Genomic DNA, 19,611 nt, shown 5'->3' with positions numbered 1-19,611 from the left:
GCTTCTCCTCCACTTTGTGCGGTCTTGGGCCAGGGAGTCCCAGGTGTCGGAGGGATGTTGCACTTTTTCCAAGGAGGCTTTGAGGGCCTCCCGATTATCAAAATCCACGACAAGGCCTTGGACAATGTGGACCACTTTTCATACCTCAGGAGCCTACTGTCAACAAGGGCAGACGTCGATGACGAAGTTCAACATCGCCTTCAGTGTGTCAGTGCAGCCTTCGGTCGCCTGAGGAAGAGAATGTTTGAAGACCAGGACCTCAAACCCGGCACCAAGCTCATGGTCTACAGAGCAGTAGTGATACCCGCCCTCCTGTATGCCTCAGACACATGGACCATGTACAGCAGGCACCTTAAAGCACTGGAGAGGTACCACCAACGCTGCCTCCGCAAGATCCTGCAAATCCATTGGCAGGATAGGCACACCAACGTCAGTGTTCTCGCTCAGGCCAACATCCCCAGCATCGAAGCTTTGACCACGCTCGATCAGCTCCGATGGATGGGTCACATTGTCCGCATGCCCGATAGGAGACTCCCAAAACAAGCGCTCTACTCGGAGCTCTGACATGGCAAGAGAGCCCCAGGTGGGCAGAGGAATACTACATTAAAGGGACTATGTAAAGAAAGAGAGAAAAGAAATACTTACATTTATATAGCACCTTTCATGACCTCAGGACATCCCAAAGCGCTTTACAACCAATGAAGTACTTTTGATGTGTAGTCACTGTTGTAATGTAGAAAACGGGGCAGCCAATTTGTGCACAGCAAGCTCCCATAAACAGCAGTATGATAATGGCCAGATAATCTGTTTCTGTTATGTTGATTGAGGGATAAATATTGGCTAGGACATGGGGATAACTCCCCCGCTTTTATTGGAAATAGTGCCATGGGATCTTTTACGTCCACCTGAGAGTGCAGACGGGGCCTCGGTTTAATGTTTCATCCGAAAGACGGCACCACCGACAATACAGCACTACCTCAGTACTGGACTGGAGTGTCAGCCTAGATTTTTGTGCTCAAGTCTCTGGAGTGGGACATGAATCCACAGCCTTCTGACTCAAAGGCAAGAGTGCTACCAACTGAGCCGCGGCTGACACTTGTAAAGGCAAGTTGTAATTATTACAGGTAAATTTTATGCCCGGTATATAATTTTTATATTAACTGTATTGTGTGGTCACCTCACCACAAGTGACTGATTGCGTGGTCTCCTCATCAGCACAATCAGGGCTGTGGATGCTCAGTCGTTGAGTATCAAGACTGAGATCGATAGACTTTTGGACACTAAGGGAATCAAGGGATATGGGGATAGGGTGGGAAAGTGGAGTTGAGGTAGAAGACCAGCCATGATCTTATTGAATGGTGAGCAGGCTCGAAGGGCTGTATGACCTACTCCTGGTCCTATTTCTTATGTTCTTATATTATATAAAATCATCAGAAATACTATTGGACAAATGTAAATAATCCATATTATTCCAGTAATGAAAGTTAAAATGAGCCTTTTCCTTTCTCAATACAGGAAACTTTGAGTTATCCGGAGGCGAACCGTCCGGCAAACTCGAGCCACCGGCAAAAATCAGGAGCCGTTTTTTATTCTTTTCGTTTCTTTTCTTTGCTTTTTTTGAACAGTCAAGCTCTGTAAGGTCTGTAGCTAAGCAACAGCTTCAGCTAGAGACGCTACAGAGACACTTGCCGACTGTTTAGAGGCTGTTGCTAAGCAACAGGGTTTGTTGATGTTTCAACATTAACTCTGGATTGTCTGGCAGTTTTGAGGGAACGGCAGCAGTTCGGTCTCGTCGGTGCCGGATAGCACAAAGTTTCCTGTACTTATCTTAATCCATTTGTTTTCTAACGGACTGTCCTCTTAAACGTAAATTGTATTAACGACCAAAAAAGTGAAGTCCTTTATCAATAGATCAAGAATGTAGAAACTAACCTGATTATGATAAACTAGGATAGATTAACCTTGGCATAAAGTTTTAAAAAAGCAAAATACTGTGGATGTTGGAAATCTGAAATAAAAACAGAAAATGCTGGAAATACTCAGCAGGTCAGGCAGCATCTATACAGAGAGAAACCGAGTTAACGTTTCAGGTCGATGACCCTTCGTCAGAACTGGAAAAAGTTGGAGATGTAACAGGTTTCTAAGCAAGTGTAGGGACAGGGAGAGGGGGGAGGGGAGGAGAGAACAAAAGGGAAGGTCTGTGATAGGATGGAAGGCAGGAGAGATTAAGGGCTCGATTTTAACAGCCCTGAGGAGGCGGGTTCGGAAGCGTGTCAGCTGCTAAACTCGGAAAAAATGGCTTCAGACACCCAACCCGCCTCCATCCCACCCCCACACAATTTTCCTGAGTGTCTGTTCAGCTGCTCCCAAACTGACCCGACTCCAACCGGTGGGACAGGGAGTTAAGGCAGTTGAGAGCCTGTTGACTGCCTTGATAATCTTATTTTGATGGAGGTTTCCCATTTTCGTGCCTCTGGCTCCTGTTTCCCGTCGTGTCAGAAACAGTCCTGCTGCAAGGAGACGAGTTGGTATAGGACATGATCTGTAGTCATTATTGGTGCAGAACTTTAAAAGCGCTCCTGTAACATGGCTGACATTCAAATGCAATAACTTTGTTGTTGGAGGTTTGGGAAAAGATTTTGCAAATCTACTGACCTTGTGACTAGTCAAGCTGACACACATCTGCTGTTTGAACTGATTGGGAATAATTTCAGGCCACTTTGAGTGTGCGCTGGCAAGCTTCTTGCCTCAACGGGAACAACAGGATGAGAACCATTTACATCCTCTCATCCTGGCCATCCGATTCGGAGGAAGAGCAGCGCGACTTAGTGCTGCTAGATGAACAAGTGGCTCAGCACACAGCCTCCTTGGAGGACGAGGAAAAAGACGAGGAGAAGGACGGGGAGTGACGCCTTGCGGGGCCGGATGTGGCCAATCCAGCAGCAGGCGACCATGTTGCTGGCCGTCAGGCAAGGGATGCACTCATCCATGCCAGATTCACATGAGCTTACACTTCAAACACAGGTGGCTGGCAGATGGAGATGAAGATAAGGTCAAGATTCTTAACACACCATCCATCATCTGTCCAATAAATGGTGTTTTCTGATCACTGTCACCACCATCATTATAAATGCAATTAGCCCTGAGCCCTCACTGTGCAACTTCCATTTCCCAGAACACATAGACCAGAGCCTCAACTGCTTGCCATCACTTTTGTTTAATGGCATCACAAAAGGAGGACACTCGATAATTTACAGCACAATAAAACATCCATGTGACTACCCTTGTGACTATTTGTGCGTGCTTCTACGTGGTGCTTCCCCTGTGGCTTCAGCAGATGTAGAGGCACCTTGCTTACTTTGATGCTGCGCCTGCCTTTGGCGGGTGTCCTCTGGGTTTGGGAGCCTGGGAGGGCTCCTCCACAGTCTGCTCTTCCTGTGGCTGCACAGGGGCTGAGACAGCCATCTCAGTTTGATGTGGAATGTGGGGCTCTGACCGAGGGCTCCGCAGTGGCATGGGCGTGTGAGCGCTTGGAGAGGAGCCCATAATTCCTTGTTGCCTGCCACCAACATCCCTCTCATGGGTCAGCTGCACTTCAGTGCTAGCAAGTGGCTGGAGAGCACCTTGCTGCACATCAGGAGGACCATGAGGACCCGTCTCTGTACCGGCAGTCCTCATAACAAAGACATCCATGAAGCTGTAGTGTCTCTCCTCAATAGATGCCCAGCTCTTCTCCATTGCAGACAATCTATTTTGAAGAGTCACCATGTTTTTGTTAGTCTGGCGATTTATGTCCTCCATGGCGGTTGCCACCCTCTCCATGGCAGAACGTTCATGCACCACTGCCTCCACAAAGGCAGTGCTCATGTTAGAGATGGACTCCTCCATTCTCTCCACACTCGCAGTTACCCTGGATACAAACCCTGTCAGAGACTCCTGCACTTGTTCCTGGAGTTCCAGCACCGCTCTCTTTCTGGATGGCCCCAGAGGCACAGCGTCTACATGCAGCTGAGCTGAGCTAGGAGAGTCCTGTGCCCTCCAACGCAGACTCTCCACTGCTGTCGCTGTCTCCATCATCTGCTGATGCTCACTTGTGAGCTGTGGTACACCAGGTGACAACACTACTCTATGTCGCGATGGCCCCGCCGAGGTGTGCGTTGCTGCGCTGGTGCTGGGTGCGCTGAGTCCTGGTGACGCTGCTCCCTCTGAGGAGTCGTCCGGCTCTTCCTCCTGGACAATGAGGAGTGGGGCTCTCGATGGTTCTGTGAGAGAGTAAAGGCATGAGTTAGACATCAGATTTTCAGGTAGCAGACGATTTTGTGCAGATGATCAGAAGTCAATCTCTATGAGCAACATATGCCATTACAGTCAATCATGAATTGTAAATGCGGGGGATGAAAATGCATTCTGTACCAGCTTCCTCAAATGCGCCCGTCTCTCCTTCCCCCACTTCCAACTCCTCGCCACCTCCCACGATGTCGTGACCAGCCTCCTTAGCATTTGTTAATGTGGCCAGGGATGGTGTGCCTCCTCCTGTCTTTGCTCTCTCCCTCTTATTGTGGGCTAGTTTTTCCTGCAAGGAGGGACACAAGTGGAGTTTCAGCGAGAGTGATGGAGTGTGTGTGAAGAATCCAAAACCTAGAAGCTTAGTGGGAGACCAAGATGGAGTGAGGTGGCAAGAGGAAGCTCCCTCCTTGTGCGTTGTTAGTTGTTGTCATTGCGTAACAGTGAGAGTGAGTGTGAGGGCTGCATAGTAGAATAGTGAAGTGATTCAGCACAGAGAGAGAGACAGAGAGGTAAGGGTGCAAGGGAAGTAAGGGTAAGGTGGGATGAGGAGGACCAGGCTGACAATGCAGAGTGCTGGTGATGAGAAGTGAAGGGAAGCAGTTTGAAGGTAAGTGTGATGTGTTACTCACTTTGATGTTTGCACAAGATCATTGAAGCGTTTTCGGCACTGGACCCAGGTGCGTGTACATAGCGACCTTGCGCTTACCTCCTCAGCAATATCCAGCCAGGCTGCCGTTGTCTGCTGAGGAGGCTTCCTCCAGCCATTGGGAGGGAACAGAATCTGCCTACGGTCCTCTTACACCCTGCACAAGAGTTTGCAGGGACTCCTCAGTGAATCGGGGAGCAGCCTTGGATTTTGCAGCACTCATGTTCACCGTGGCCCATTCAAGCTGCAGCAGTACCGAGAAATGAGAGGCTGAGGCTACAAGGAGCCCTTAAAAACAAGTGCAGCAATGACCTCATCAGTGCAGACCAACAGACCCGCTCACAGTCAGTGCAGCAGGCAGAGCGCACGACGGGACTAATTGATCTGATTAAGCCAAAATGGGACACCGGCAGCGGGTCTGAAACCCGCTCACCAGGAAGCCTGCCCTCAACCCACCTCCATTAGCAAAGTCGAGCCCTACGAGACAAAAGGGATGATGGTGCAAGGCAAAAGGAAATGGTAATGGGACAAGTTAAGAAACAAAAGATGACTCTAGATGAAGTGTAAATGGCAATGGCAGAATGATCGACAGTTGCCATGTGAGACAGAGAAAAAAAATGATAGGGACAGAGGTTAGGGTCTGAAATTTTTGAACTCGATGTTGAGTCCAGAAGGCTGTAAAGTGCCTAATTGAAAGATGAGGTGCTGTTCCTCGAGCTTACGTTGAGCTTCATTGGAACAGTGTAAGAGGCCGAGGATGGAGAGGTCAGAGTGGGGGTGGAGTGGAGAATTAAAGTGACAGACGACCGGAAGCTCGGGGTCACCCTTACAGACTGAATGGAGGTGTTCCACAAAGCGATCACCCAATCTGCGTTTGGTCTCCCCAATGTAGAGGAGACTGCATCATGAGCAGCGAATACAGTATACTAAATTGCAAGAAGTACAAGTAAATCGCTGTTTCACCTGGAAGGGGTGTTTGGGGCCCTGGACAGTGGGAAGGGGGGGAGATAAAAGGGCAGATGTTGCATTTCCTGTGCTTGCACTGGAAAGTGCTGGGCAAAGGGGAAGGGGTGTTGGGGGTGTTAGAGGAGTGGACCAGGGTGTCGCGGAGGGAGCGGTCCCTTCGGAAGTTTTAAATACTGATTTAGTGAAAAATGGTGATCAAACTTCTCTTATGTTTCAATACTAGTACTAAATACTTCTATTGCCACCCTGTGGTTGAATACATTTACAACAGTTCATTTTTTTTTCTTTTTAAAATCACAGCATTTTAAGATTATATTTTTTCTCCACAATTTTCTTTTTTCTTCACTTGAAGGCATCGGTTTATGCTAGGGTCTGATTGCACAGGCACTATCTGGCCTTGGATACCTTGCCCAAGTGGGAAACTGGTCACTGAGTTTGGCAAGCTATTTGAGCGTGGAAGCACCACAGCCAGGTCTGGTCCTGTCCACAAATATGCGGCCAGAATTTTCTCCAGGTTGGTGGGTTGGGGGTGGGGGGGCTCCGAGGTGGGCGGGAAACCCGTGAGGCCGTGTGGGTAGGTCTGCAGATATGAGGGGTCGATCTGGGGGGGTGGGGGGTGCGGGCATCGGAGATCGGGGGGGTGTTCGGCATCGGAGACCGGGGGGGGTTTCGGCATCGGAGACCGGGGGGGTACGGCATCGGGGTTCGGGGATTTCGGCTTCGGAGATTGTGGGGGTTCTGCACCGGAGATTGTAGGGGTTCAGCATCGGAGATTGTGGGGGTTCGGCATCGGAGATCGTGGGGGTTCGTCATCGGAGATCGGGGGGTTTCGTCATCGGAGATCGGGGGTTTCGTCATCGGAGATCGGGGGAGTTTGGCATCGGAGATCGGGGGAGTTTGGCATCGGAGATCGGGGGGGTACGGCATCGGGGATCAGGGGGGGGGTTGGCATCGGGGGGGTACGGCATCGGGGTTCGGGGATGGGGGGTTCGACATCAGAGATCGGGGGGGGTTTGGGATCGGGAGGGTTCGGCATCAGGGATCGGGGGGGTTCGGCATTGGGGATCGGGAGGGTTCGGCATCAGGGATCGGGGGGGGTTCGGCATTGGAGATCGAGGGGGTTCGACATCGGAGATCGGGGGGGTACGGCATCGGGGATCAGGGGGGTTGGCATCGGGGGGGTACGGCATCGGGGTTCGGGGATGGGGGGTTCGACATCAGAGATCGGGGGGGTTTGGGATCGGGAGGGTTCGGCATCAGGGATCGGGGGGGTTCGGCATTGGGGATCGGGAGGGTTCGGCATCAGGGATCGGGGGGGGTTCGGCATCGGAGATCGGGGGGGGGTTCGGCATTGGAGATCGAGGGGGTTCGACATCGGAGATCGGGGGGGTACGGCATCGGGGATGGAGGGGGGGTTCGGCATCGGGGATCGGGGGGGGGTTCGGCATCGGAGATCAGGGGGGTTCGGCATCGGAGACCGGGGGTTTCGGCATCGGGGATCGGGAGGGTTCGGCATCAGGGATCGGGAGGGTTCGGCATCGGAGATCGAGGGGGTTCAACATCGGAGACCGGGGGGGTACGGCATCGGGGATGGGGGGGGTTCGGCATCGGAGACTGGGGGTGGGGTACGGCATCGGGGATGGGGGGGGTTCGGCATTGGAGATGGGGGGGTTTCAGCATCGGAGATCGGGAGGGTTCGGCATCGGGGATTGGGCGGTTCGGCGGGGGGGTTCGGCATTGGGGATCGGGAGGGCGTCATTGTGGATCGGGGGGTGCGGGTCAACAAGGGTGGGGGGGGTGGTTGGCTGGCGATCGGGCATCGGCGGGGGGGAGGGAGGATCGGGGCCAGCTTCCGGAGGATTGTAGCCAGCCTCAGCATCATCGGTGGGGGGTTGCGGGGGAGGCCTCTAGGTGGGACTCGGAGGCCTGGGAGGGTGATCGGAGGCCTCGTGAGGGGGTCTCCGGTCACGGGGTTGGGTTAGACAGGGACCCTGGATCCAGGAGGTAGGTATAAAGCCACTTACCTTCTGGATCCAGCAGTCTCTGCCTCGGTTTAACTGCCGGGTTTCCCAAATTGTGTGAAACCCATCCACAGGCAGTTAAATTCAAAATGGACGGGGGAAAAGAGGCTTCCAGCCAATTTCATTACAATATTTAAATTAAGGTTCCGTCCCCTGGGAGCGGGTTGGACGCCCGCCCCCCTCGTCCCACCTCCGATAAAACTGGAAATGCGTGAGTTGGAGACGGGATCAGGTCGGAAATCCCATTTTTAACAATTTAACTGATTCACGCTGCAAACTCACCTGTTTTTTTAAGGGGAAATTCTGGCTGCAGTTTTCAGCAGGGATCACTGAATAGCAATTAGAATTGAGATCTCTGACTTACTTTTTTCCTTCTTAGCTCGGTAGGGAGGGAAAAAAATCAATTGTAGCACCCCATCACCATAACAGCTGAGACCAATTTGTTTCCTGAATACACATTAAATGTTTTCAGGAACAGCAGGAAATTCTGTTCTGAATTGCATTTGCAACATGACTGTTACGTTTTATTTCATGGCCTTTCAAATCAACAAACACATTCAATGAAAGGAAATAGTAGAATGATAATCTCACATATAGTATAGCAGATGCACTTTAAAAACAAATATGATACAGCAAACTTTTAAAGAAATGTTTTAAATGAAAATCTAAACATTAACTCTTGAAATTAGAGCAATATTACTGTATGACTACTTAACACATTCATATGAAATATACCTAGTCTACTATTAATCATTGGGTAAACACATCTATTAAAATAGCAGACAGTAACATTTCACGTGAACGTGTTAATTGTTTATATGCTAACATTCAAAGAGCCATATTAAATGGTAGTGAACATTCACACTGATAGCAAGAATAAATAGCAATTGTACCCTCCAGCATAGAGAGGCCCATTTTGACTTGCAGCTGAATATAATCATGTTATGGTAAGTTCACTCTCCCCCAAACTACTTCTTTGCCAAATAATGTTTCATAAAGGTGATTGCCTTTAACATTATGGTAAGTATGAATAAAAGATTATATGGTCTAGAGTCTTTTAGTGGTCAATTCAGTTGCATCTGTAAATTTCTACAATCAGTGCAAAGAGCTGCCTCATCAAACACTAGCCCTATTTATTGCCAGAGAATGACAGGATGTGCCACATTTACTGCTATCCACTTCATGAATTGAAAGATCACTAAATTAGATATCTATTGTGACGGGACATTATTTACGTGTCTATTTTTGATGTGAAGAACCCACAGTTCTGGCAGTGAAATGTTAGAATCCTATTCTGAAAGCTGCATTTGAGATTCTGCTTTATCCTCCGTGGAGAAGTTTAGCTGGTTTTACCTGGAATTGAGGGGAACTCTTCCATCTTTTTTTAAGAGGGGAGATAAATTGGTAGGGAGAATTATTCTGCACTATAAGATATGGAGTGTGTCAATCAGTCATCTGACAATGGGGAATTCTTCCATTGACTCGAGCCAGTCTCTAGTACCATGACCAAGAGGTTATTCTTCATACCTGAGCCCAGACAGTGAGTTTTCACAACCTATTTCACCATGAGAGACATCACAGCCAAGCTATGTTCTTCCTTCACCCACTGTCCGCACAAACGCACTTTCCAACTGGAGTCAAAGGTTAGTAATCAGAAGCAGGAAGCATGAGTGAATTTTCCCAGCCGCTCAGAGCCCAATTATAGCACACCTACCACTGTCCCTACTGAGATCAGTTAACAGCACATATCAGGAATCAAACCTGGTTCCTTCCTGTTTTGTATGGCTCAGTTTTACAACACTCAAATTATTGAGCAGGTAGAGTTGCATAATCAAGAGCAAGCAGCATGGATTTGTTATTGGCAAGTTACATTTGACACATTTAGTAGAGTTTTATGAAGAAGTAACTGAATGTATAGATCGAGAGAATGCAGTAGATATAACATACAGATTTTCAGATTTTCAGAAGGCATTTAATAAGGTGTCTCACATGAGGCTTGTTATAAAAATTGAGACATACGATATAATAAGGAATGTAGCAGCATGGATAGAAAGTTGGTTGACAGTCAAGAAACAAATGATTAGGATTAACGAGTGTTGCGCGGATTGGAGAAGGATTGGAAATGGTGTATCCCAGAGACCAGTGGTGGTTGAGAACGACTGTAAAAGACTAATGGAATGGGTAGACTGTAGGTGTAACTAACTGTAGAAAAGTGTGACGTGAATTTTGGAAGATAAAACAAGGAATGTGAGTATAAATTTAATGGAAAGAAGCTGAATGGTGTGAAGAAGCAGAGAGACCTAAAGATGCAAATGTATAATTCCTTGAAAATGCAGGTCGATAAAGCCATAAGAAAAAAGCCAGTGGGATTTTAGGTTTTATTATTAGGGGCAGTGAGTATAAGAGCAAGAGGTTATGATCAATTTGTGCTGGGTAATTGTTACGCCACAGTTAAAAGCACTGTGTACCGTTTTGGACACCCCATTATAGAAAGGACATTAAACCCATAGAGATCGTACAGCATAGGTTCACCAATATGGTACCTAGTATGAGAAACTATAGTTATGAGGACAAACGTGAGATTCTGGCTCTATTTCCACTGTAGCACAGAAGGTATATTTAAAAGACCTATTTTAAATTATGAAGGGTTTTGATAGAAGGAATAGGAAAAGACGATTTCATCTGATTGGGGAATTAGTGACAAAGGATCATCAATTTAAATGTCACATCCCATCCCCCGCTTGCCCCCCAAAGAGAGTGAGGAGAGAGATTAGGAGAAATGTCTTTATTTTCATTTATTCATTCTCGGGATATGGGCATCGCTAGCAAGGCCAGCATTTATGCCCATTCCTAGTTGCCCTTGAGAAGGTGGTAGTGATCCTTCATCTTGAACTGCGGCAATCCATATGCTGAAGGTACTCCGACAGTGCTGCTAGGTAGGGAGTTCCAGGAATTTGACCCAGCAACAATGAATGAACAGCAATATATATCCAAGTCTGGATCATGTGTGACTTGGAGGGAAACTTGGAGTTGATGGTGTTCCCATGCACCTCCTGCCTTTGTCCATCTAGGTGGTGGAGATTTAGGAGATGCTGTCGAAGAAGCCTTGGTGAGTTGCTGTAGTGCATCCTGTAAATTGTACAAACTATCCCCACTGTCTGCCAGTGGCGCAAGGAGTAAATATTTAAAGTGGTGGATGCCACTGCTTTGTCTTGGATGGTGTTAAATCCGTGTATTTTTGATGTAGTGTGTCCTTCAATAACTAGACACGAGACTGCAGGAACAATCAACGCATTTACTGGATGAGGGTTATTTAAAAACTAAACATACGGATCCCTACTCGGGGTTTATTTACAGGTGTGGTCACTGCCGGTACTACAGTATACAGGAGCTGTAAAAAGTAGTTCTCCCCTTAAAGGTACATACACTACAATTCCTGCCCTTTTAGATTGACAGTACCATAACATTCATTTAACAATTAACACTTTTAACATGCACATTAACTGAAAATAGTCCATTTATAAATTCAGTCTTTGGGGCGGCTTCCTGATCCTTTCTGGATAGCGCCTTTCCTGAGTGTCTTGTTCTTGGTGCGGAGGCCCCCTGTCGTCAGTTAGTTCATCAGCTTCCGATGCTACTGTTTCTGGGGTAGATGCTACCTGTATGTCGGGTTCATCACCAGGTGCGCGAGACATGGGGTTGACTCGTTCCTGTGACTCTAGGATCTGGTCGACATGGCGTCTCACAATGTTCTCCCCAACATCCACTGTGTACATTAGTGGCCCCTGCCGTGTGCATATCGTTCCTGGTTGCCATTTCTCTGTTCGGTAGTCGCAGGCCAAGACTGGTTGCCCTACATTGAAGCTCCTTGTTGGCTTCTCATTGATGTGCTGGAATTGCTTATTCTCAACATCTCTTCGTACATTTGGTCTGAGCAAATCCAGACGAGATCTCAACCTTCGGTTAAAGAACATCATGGCCGGGGTCTGGTTGGTGACTGCATGTGTCGCATTTCTGTAGGCTAACAGGAAATTGTCCACCTTATGCTGCAGTAGAATGTCGTCATCGCACATGGCCCTTACTGCTTTCTTAAAGGTTTGTACGAACCTCTCAGCCAATCCATTTGTGGCTAGATGATACGGGGCGGATGTGTAATGCCGTACCCCATTCCTTTTCATGAATCTTCGAAACTCTTTGGACACAATCTGTGGTCCGTTATCAGAGCAAATCTGCTCTGGCAAGCCGTTCCTGGCAAATATGGTCCGTAGGACTGCAATAGTTTTCTCCGTGGTGGTGGACGACATTTTGATCACCTCAGGCCATTTCGAGTGCGCATCCATGGCTATTAAAAACATTGAGTCCATGAATGGACCAGCAAAATCAATATGCACCCGTTGCCATGGAGATGAGGGCCACTCCCATGGGTGTAGAGGGGCATGTGGTGGTGCATGTTGGACCTTCTGGCATCCTGAGCAGCTCTTTGTCAGGTCCTCGATTTGCTGATCGATCCCCGGCCACCACACATAAGCCCTAGCAAGGCTTTTCATTTTCACCCCTCCCTGATGACCTTCATGAAGCTCATTGAGCACTCTCTCCCTTAACTTGGGTGGAATTACCACTCGGGATCCACACATCAAGGTCCCCTGGCATACTGACAGCTGTTCCCTTCTGGATGAGAATGCTGCCAACAGTGAGTCGCCATGTGCTGGCCATCCCTTCACCGTCAAGTCATATACCCGAGACAGTGTCGGGTCATTTCGGGTCTCCTTCTCTATATCAGCGTTAGGTACTGGCAAGCATTCAATTATATTCGAATGAAATATTTCGACAGGGTCCACTGCTGGTGCTTCCTCCGCAGTAGGCAGTGGCAGCCGTGATAGCCCATCAGCGTTTCCGTGCTGTTTCGTGCCCTTATACTCGATTTCATATTGGTTTGCCCCTAGAAAAAGCGACCATCTTTGTAGCCGTTGCGCAGTCATCACCGGCACGCCCTTCTTTGGATTAAAGATGGAGACAAGTGGTTGGTGGTCCGTCAGCAAGTTGAATTTCTGCCCGTGCAGATAGTGGTTGAACTTTTTCACTCCCCACACTAGGCTGAGGGCCTCCCTGTCAATCTGGGCGTAGTTATGCTCGGCTGAGGTTAGTGACCGAGACGCAAAGGCTACCGGCCTCTCCGAGCCGTCCGGGAACTTGTGCGACAGCACCGCTCCAATACCATAGGGTGATGCATTACACGCCAACCGAATTGGTAGTGCTGGGTTGAAATGAGCCAACACCTCTTTTGATGTGATCAATTCTTTGCACTTCTAGAAAACTCATTTACATTCGTCATTCCACTTCCATGGTACCCCCATTTGCAGTAGGGTGTTCAGTGGATGTAGTACTGTAGACAAATTCGCCAAGAACTTATGGTAGTAGTTCACCAGCCCGAGAAACTACCTCAGTTGTGACACATTTTCCGGTGCTGGAGCCTTGACTACTGCCTCAATCTTTTCAGGGGACTTATGTAACCCCTCTTCATCAATAACGTGGCCACAATACGAGATCTGCTTTTGGAAAAACTCGCATTTGTGGCGATTTGCTCGGAGCCCATATTCCTTCAATCTAGTGAGCACCTGCTCCCGGTTGGCAAGGTGAGCACTGTCATTTTCGCCCGTGACCAGGATGTCGTCCAAATAACACTGGGTCCCTGGAATCCCTTGCAGGACTTGATCCATTGCCCTTTGCCAAATAGCCGGAGCTGATGCTACCCCGAACACCAGCCGGTTGTATTGGTAGAGGCCTTTATGAGTGTTGATCGTGAGGTACTGTTTCGAGGCTTCTTCTACCTCCATTTGCAGGTACACCTGGGCCAGATCAATCTTAGTGAAGCGTTTCCCTCCAGATAGCGAGGCGAAAATATCTTCAATCCGCGGAGCGGATATTGTACCGTGTGAAGGACTGGGTTCACTATCACCTTAAAGTCCCCACAGATGCGAACTTTCTTTGGTTCCCCAGGCATATTACTCAACGACCTCTTCATTACAGGAACGATGGGTGTAGCCCACTCGCTCCAGTCCACTTTGGACAGTACTCCTGAACGTTCCAAACCTTCCAGCTCTGCTTCGACGGCTGGGCGGATCGCATAAGGCACCGGTCTGGCCTTAAAAAAACTTTGGGCTTGCATTTTCCTCTATTTTGATCGTCGCTGTTATGCCTTTTAGTGTTCCAAGTCCCTCCTGGAACACTTGTGCGTCAGTTAGCATTTTTGACAGTCGTCCAGGTGTGGCGTCGTCATCCTTTTTGGCATCTACAGTCAGTGCTTGTATGGAATGCCAATCTAGCTGTATCGTCCGGATCCATTCACGTCCTAGTAGTGGTGGTCCTCCATCTGGCAATACATATAGGTCCATTTTTGGTGTTTCCTTACCGTTATATACAACGTTCACCCTTATTTTTCCTTTGGGGTAGACTTTTTGTCCCGTGTATGTCTTCAAGACAATCTCTGTATCTCTCAAGGGTATATGTGAGAATAGCCGCTTGGAGTCCCTTCGGTTTATGACTGTTAGGGCTGATCCTGTGTCCAATTCCATTTTCACTTGGACTCCAGCTATCTTGAGCATGACCCAGATAGTTTGATGATCCTCCGTTTGGATCACCTTATGTAGTTTCAGACAACCCAGCTCCTTGCTTCCGGAGTCTGTATCACTTTTCTGTTTGTCTGAACTACTTTCCGTCACCTTCTTGTACTTCTCCTGTGGAGATTTCTTGCTGCTGGTTTTCTTTCCCGACCTGCAGACTCTTGCTATGTGTCCTACTTTTCCACACTGTCTGCACACTTTGTCCTTAAACCAGCAATCATTATGGTCGTGTGTTGTTCTGCCGCAGCAATAACGCTTCACTGTTCCGTATGACATTTCATTTGTGCCATATTCTTGCGGTCGCCATTGTATCTCTGCAGCGCCCCGTGTGGCTGCTTCATGTGATACCGCCATGCTGAAAGCCTTTTCCAGCGTAAGGTCCTTTTCAGATAAAAGCCATTTCTGGGTTCCTTCACTTTGAAGCCCACACACAAACTTGTCCCTTAAGGTATCTACCAGTCCCGCTCCAAACTGGCAGTGTTTCGATAGCTTACGCAGTTCCGTTAAATACTCAGCATTACTTTCATCTTTATGCTGGTTCCTTTTGTGAAACTTAAATCTTTCTGCTATCAGCAGCGGTGTGGGTTTTAAGTGGTTCTGTAGGGTTGACACTATGTTTCCAAAATCCTTGTCCATTGGCTTCTCTGGGGTTACTAGGTTTCGCAGTAAGCCATACGTTTTTGCACCCATGGAATTCAACAATACCAGCACTTTCCTCTCATCTGGCACTTCATTCGCCTTGCAGTACACTTCTATGCGTTCGACATATGTCGTCCAATCTTTGACTTCATTGTCAAACGCTGTGATACTGCCACTCTTCGGCATCCCTGGGTGTGGTTAGACTGGCTCAAAATGGCGTTTTCACGCGCTTCCATTCTTCTCCGCTGCGGCTCAAAATGGCGTTTTCCCGCACTCTCCCTTCTTCTCCGCTGCGGCTCATAATGGCGTTTTCCCGCGCTCTCCCTTCTTCCCTGCTGACGCTGCTCGTCCCTTGAACACCGGCTGCGCTCTGCGCGTTTTCTTTCGCGCCTCTCTCTCTTCTCCCATCGACGCCGTTCGGTCCTGAACACTGGCTGCGCCCTGTGCGCTCTACCCTCTCTTTTCTCCCGTCGACGCTGCTCGGCCTTTTCTGTGCCGTCGGTCGGCTCTAGTCGCCGCTGTCCGGGAAGGGTCTGCGCCGTACCTGTTGCCAGCCCGTTTCGCTGGACCACCGTGACTGGAGAACCAAGCCCAGCTCTCAACAGCCTCCCCTGCGATGCTCAATCTCTGCTGGATGACTGGGCGGTTGCTCGTGGTCGACGCCCGTGCTTCTGGCCTCAACTTTCTTCCACTGTTCTCCAGGAGCGAATCCCTGGGAGGTAATGCAGAGTTGCAGGTAGGTTCGAATCTGCCTCGTCGCCACTGTTAGATCCATGTATTTTTGATGTAGTGTGTCCTTCAATAACTAGACACGAGACTGCAGGAACAATCAACAGGTATTTACTGGATGAGGGTTACTTTAAAAACTAAACGCACAGATCCCTACTCAGGGTTTATATACAGGTGTGGTCACTGCCGGTACTACAGTATACAGGAGCTGTAAAAAGTAGTTCTCCCCTTAAAGGTACATACACTACAGATGGTGTTGAGCTTTATGATTGATGTTGCAGGTGCACCCTCCCAAGCAAGTGGGGAGTATCCCATCACACTCCTGACTTGTGCCTTGTAGGTGGTGGAGAGTCTTTGGGGAGCCAGGAGGTGAGACACTCGCCGCAGAATACCTTGCCTCTGACCTGCTCTTGTTGCCACACTATTTATGTGGCTGGTCCAAATAAGGTTCTGGTCAATGGTGACCTCCAGGATGTTGATGGTGGGGGATTCAGTGATGGTAATGCCATTGAATGTCAAGGGGCGGTGTTTAGACTCTCGCTTGTTGGAGATAGTCATTGCCTGGCACTTCTGTGACGCGAATGTTACCTGCCACTTATCAGCCCAAGCCTGAACGTTGTCCAGGTCTTGTTGCATGCAGGCATGGACTGCTTCATTATCTGAGGAGCTGTGAATGGCACTGAACACTGTGCAGTCATCAGCGAACATCCCCATTTCTGACCTTATGTTGGAGGAATGATGAAGCATCTGAAGATGGTTGGGCCTAGGACACTGCCCTGAGGAACTCCTGCAGCAATGTCCTGGGGCTGTGATGATTGACCTTCAATCACCACAACCATCTTCCTTTGTGCTAGGTATGACTCCAGCCAGTGGAGAGTTTTGCACCCGATTCCCATTGACTTCAGTTTTACTAGGAATCCTTGATGCCAGACTCGGTCAAATCCTGCCTTGGTGTTGAGGGTAGTCACTCTCACTTCACTACTAGTGTTTGGTTCACTGCCACACCTCTTCTAGGAATGCCCACATTGAAGAAGTTCTGCTCTTCTCTTCAACGGGATCTCCGTTTGGCTCTTCAACCTAGTTTATCTTCATTACTTTCAGTTTCCCTTCTCGTGTTTGATCAGGTATCTGCCAAGACTCGGTTTCTCAGCCATATCATTTTCCTCAGCAACTGTCTCCGGTTCCGACTTATTCCACGTGGATTCCAACTAAACTTCCACCCTTCGTGTTTCGGATCCACCCAGGATTACAAATATCTCCAAGATATTCAGCGTTCCTCGAACTACTGCTCTCGCCGCATCCTGAGATCCACGCTCAATGCCATGCGGCGCCACATGAACACTCTCGACCTCTCTCTTCAGCAACACCGGCGCACTCTATCTCAAAGCTGTCCGGGTCCACAGTTCCATTTCATCCTTCGACTCATCCGACGCTTCAACAAAAAACTTTTTTTCTTCCTTTCCGATGTCAAGGATCGCAAGCTTCATCAACTCTTGGACACCAACGCCCCTCCGGAACCTTCTTCCCCTTCACTTTCCTCTGACCCCCCTTCTCCCAATCTCACCCCCTGCCGCGTTTTCACTATCCCCTCTGACCTTCCACTCTCTGACCCCGAACGATCAGTCCTCAGCAAAGGCCTGAGCTTCATCCCCTTACGCCCCCACCTCAATGAATTTCGAGCTCGGCATGATGTTGAGCTCTTTTTCCGCCGCCTTCGTCTCCGTGCCCACTTCTTTGGCCAGGAGTCTTCCCCCCGCACGACTGACCCTTTCTCCCGCTTGCAGAATTCCCGTTCTACCTGGACCCCTCCCCCTGGCCTCTTACCCTCTCTAGAACTTTTCATCGTTAACTGCCGCCGTGACATCGGCCGTCTCCATTTCTCTGCTCCCCTCACTCACTCCAACCTACCTCCCTCTGAACTTGCAGCACTCCATTCTCTTAGATCCAACCCTGACATTGTCATTAAACCCGCTGACAAGGGTGGTGCTGTTGTTGTTTGGTGCACTGACCTCTACCTAGCGGAATCTGAACGCCAACTCTCCGACACCCCCTCCTACCTCCACCTGGACCATGACCCCACTACCGAACATCAAACCACCGTTTCCAAGACTGTCACTGACTTCATCTCCTCTGGAGATCTTCCCCCTGCTGCCACCAACCTCATAGTTCCCCAGCCCCGCACAGCCCGCTTCTACCTCCTTCCCAAGATCCACAAACAGGACTGCCCTGGTAGACCCATCGTTTCAGCCCGTTCTTGCCCCACGGAACTTATCTCTTCCTATCTCGACTCTATCTTTTCTCCCCTTGTCCAGTCTCTTCCCACCTACATCCGCGACTCTTCGGACGCCCTCCGCCACTTTAACAGTTTCCAGTTTCCTGGCCCCAACCGCCTCATTTTCACCATGGACGTACAATCCCTCTACACCTCCAACCCCCACCAGGATGGCCTGAGGGCGCTCCACTTCTTCCTTGAACAGAGGCCCGACCAGTCCCCATCCACCACCACCCTCCTCCGCCTGGCTGAACTTGTTCTCACATTGAACAATCACAGAATCACAGAATCACAGAAACCCCACAATGCAGATAGAGGCCATTTCAGCCCATCGAGCCTGCACCGACACATATCACACCCGATCCCCGTAACCCCTACACCAACACATATCCCACCCTATCCCCGTAACCCCACGTATTTAATCCCCCTAACACTAAGGGTCAATTTATCATAGCCAATCAACCTAACCCGCACATCTTTGGACTGTGGGAGGAAACCGGAGCACCCGGAGGAAACCCACGCAAACACGGGGAGAATGTACAAACTCCACACAGACTTCTCCTTTAACTCCACTCATTTCCTCCAAATCAAAGGTGTTGCTATGGGTACCCGCATGGGTCCTTGCTATGCCTGCCTTTTCATGGGATATGTGGAACACTCTTTGTTCCAGTCCTACTCAGGTCCCCTCCCTCACCTCTTTTTCCGATACATTGATGACTGTATCAGTGCCGTTTCCTGCTCTCGCCCCGAACGAGACACTTTCATTCACTTTGCCTCCAATTTCCACCCTTCCCTCACCTTCACATGGTCCATCTCTGACTCTTCCCTTCCCTTCCTCGACTTCTCCGTCTCCATCTCTGGGGATAGGTTATCGACCAATAATTACTACAAGCCCACTGACTCCCACAGCTACCTGGACTACATTTCCTCCCACCCCGCCTCCTGTAAGGACTCTATTCCATTCTCCCAGTTTCTCCGTCTCCGCCGTATCTGCTCCGACGATGCCACCTTCCACATCAGTGCTTCCGACACGTCTTCCTTTTTCCGCAACCGAGGATTCCCCTCTACCGTGGTTAACACAGCCCTCGACTGTGTCTGTTCTATCTCCCGCACTTCTGCCCTCACCCCTGCCCCTCCCTCCCGGAACCACGATAGGGTTCCCCTTGTCCTCACCTTTTACCCCACCAGCCTCCACATTCAGCGGATCATCCTCTGCCATTTCCACTACCTCCAAAGTGATCCCACCACCAAACGCATCTTCCCCTCCCCTCCCCTTTCAGCATTCCGTAGGGACCGCTCCCTCCGAGACACCCTAGTCCACTCCTCTATTACCCCCAACAGCCCTTCCCCTTCGCCTGGCACCTTCCCGTGCAAGCGCAGGAGATGTAACACCTGCCCCTATACCTCCCCCCTTCCCACTGTCCAGGGCCC

General features: G+C 49.4%; 2 protein-coding genes across 6 annotated transcripts in view; one reads left to right on the top strand and one right to left on the bottom strand.

Moving 5' to 3' along the window:
* LOC147114800 (RNA-binding Raly-like protein) overlaps nt 1-19,611 on the top strand; it is an 859,876-nt gene that overhangs the window by 283,277 nt on the left and 556,988 nt on the right. The window lies entirely within an intron of this gene.
* Nucleotides 1,967-8,002, bottom strand: LOC147114802 (uncharacterized). Its single transcript, XM_085992758.1, has 2 exons — nt 7,924-8,002; nt 1,967-4,262 (listed from the first exon to the last, which is right to left on the bottom strand). Exon 2 carries the CDS (start codon nt 4,075-4,077, stop codon nt 3,355-3,357), a length of 723 nt encoding a protein of 240 aa, XP_085848884.1. The 5' UTR covers nt 4,078-4,262; nt 7,924-8,002; the 3' UTR covers nt 1,967-3,354.

Source organism: Somniosus microcephalus, chromosome 7 (assembly GCF_052327205.1).
Source record: "Somniosus microcephalus isolate GS21.2 chromosome 7, FLI_Smic_1.0, whole genome shotgun sequence".
NCBI classification, from domain to species: Eukaryota; Metazoa; Chordata; class Chondrichthyes; order Squaliformes; family Somniosidae; genus Somniosus; species Somniosus microcephalus.
Note: the sequence above shows the minus strand (reverse complement) of the source record. Positions and strands in the feature narration are given on the sequence as shown.

Coding starts and splice junctions, on each gene's coding strand:
- LOC147114802 (XM_085992758.1), bottom strand. CDS start 4,077: ATGATGGAGACAGCGACAGCAGTGGAGAGTCTGCGTTGGAGGGCACAG.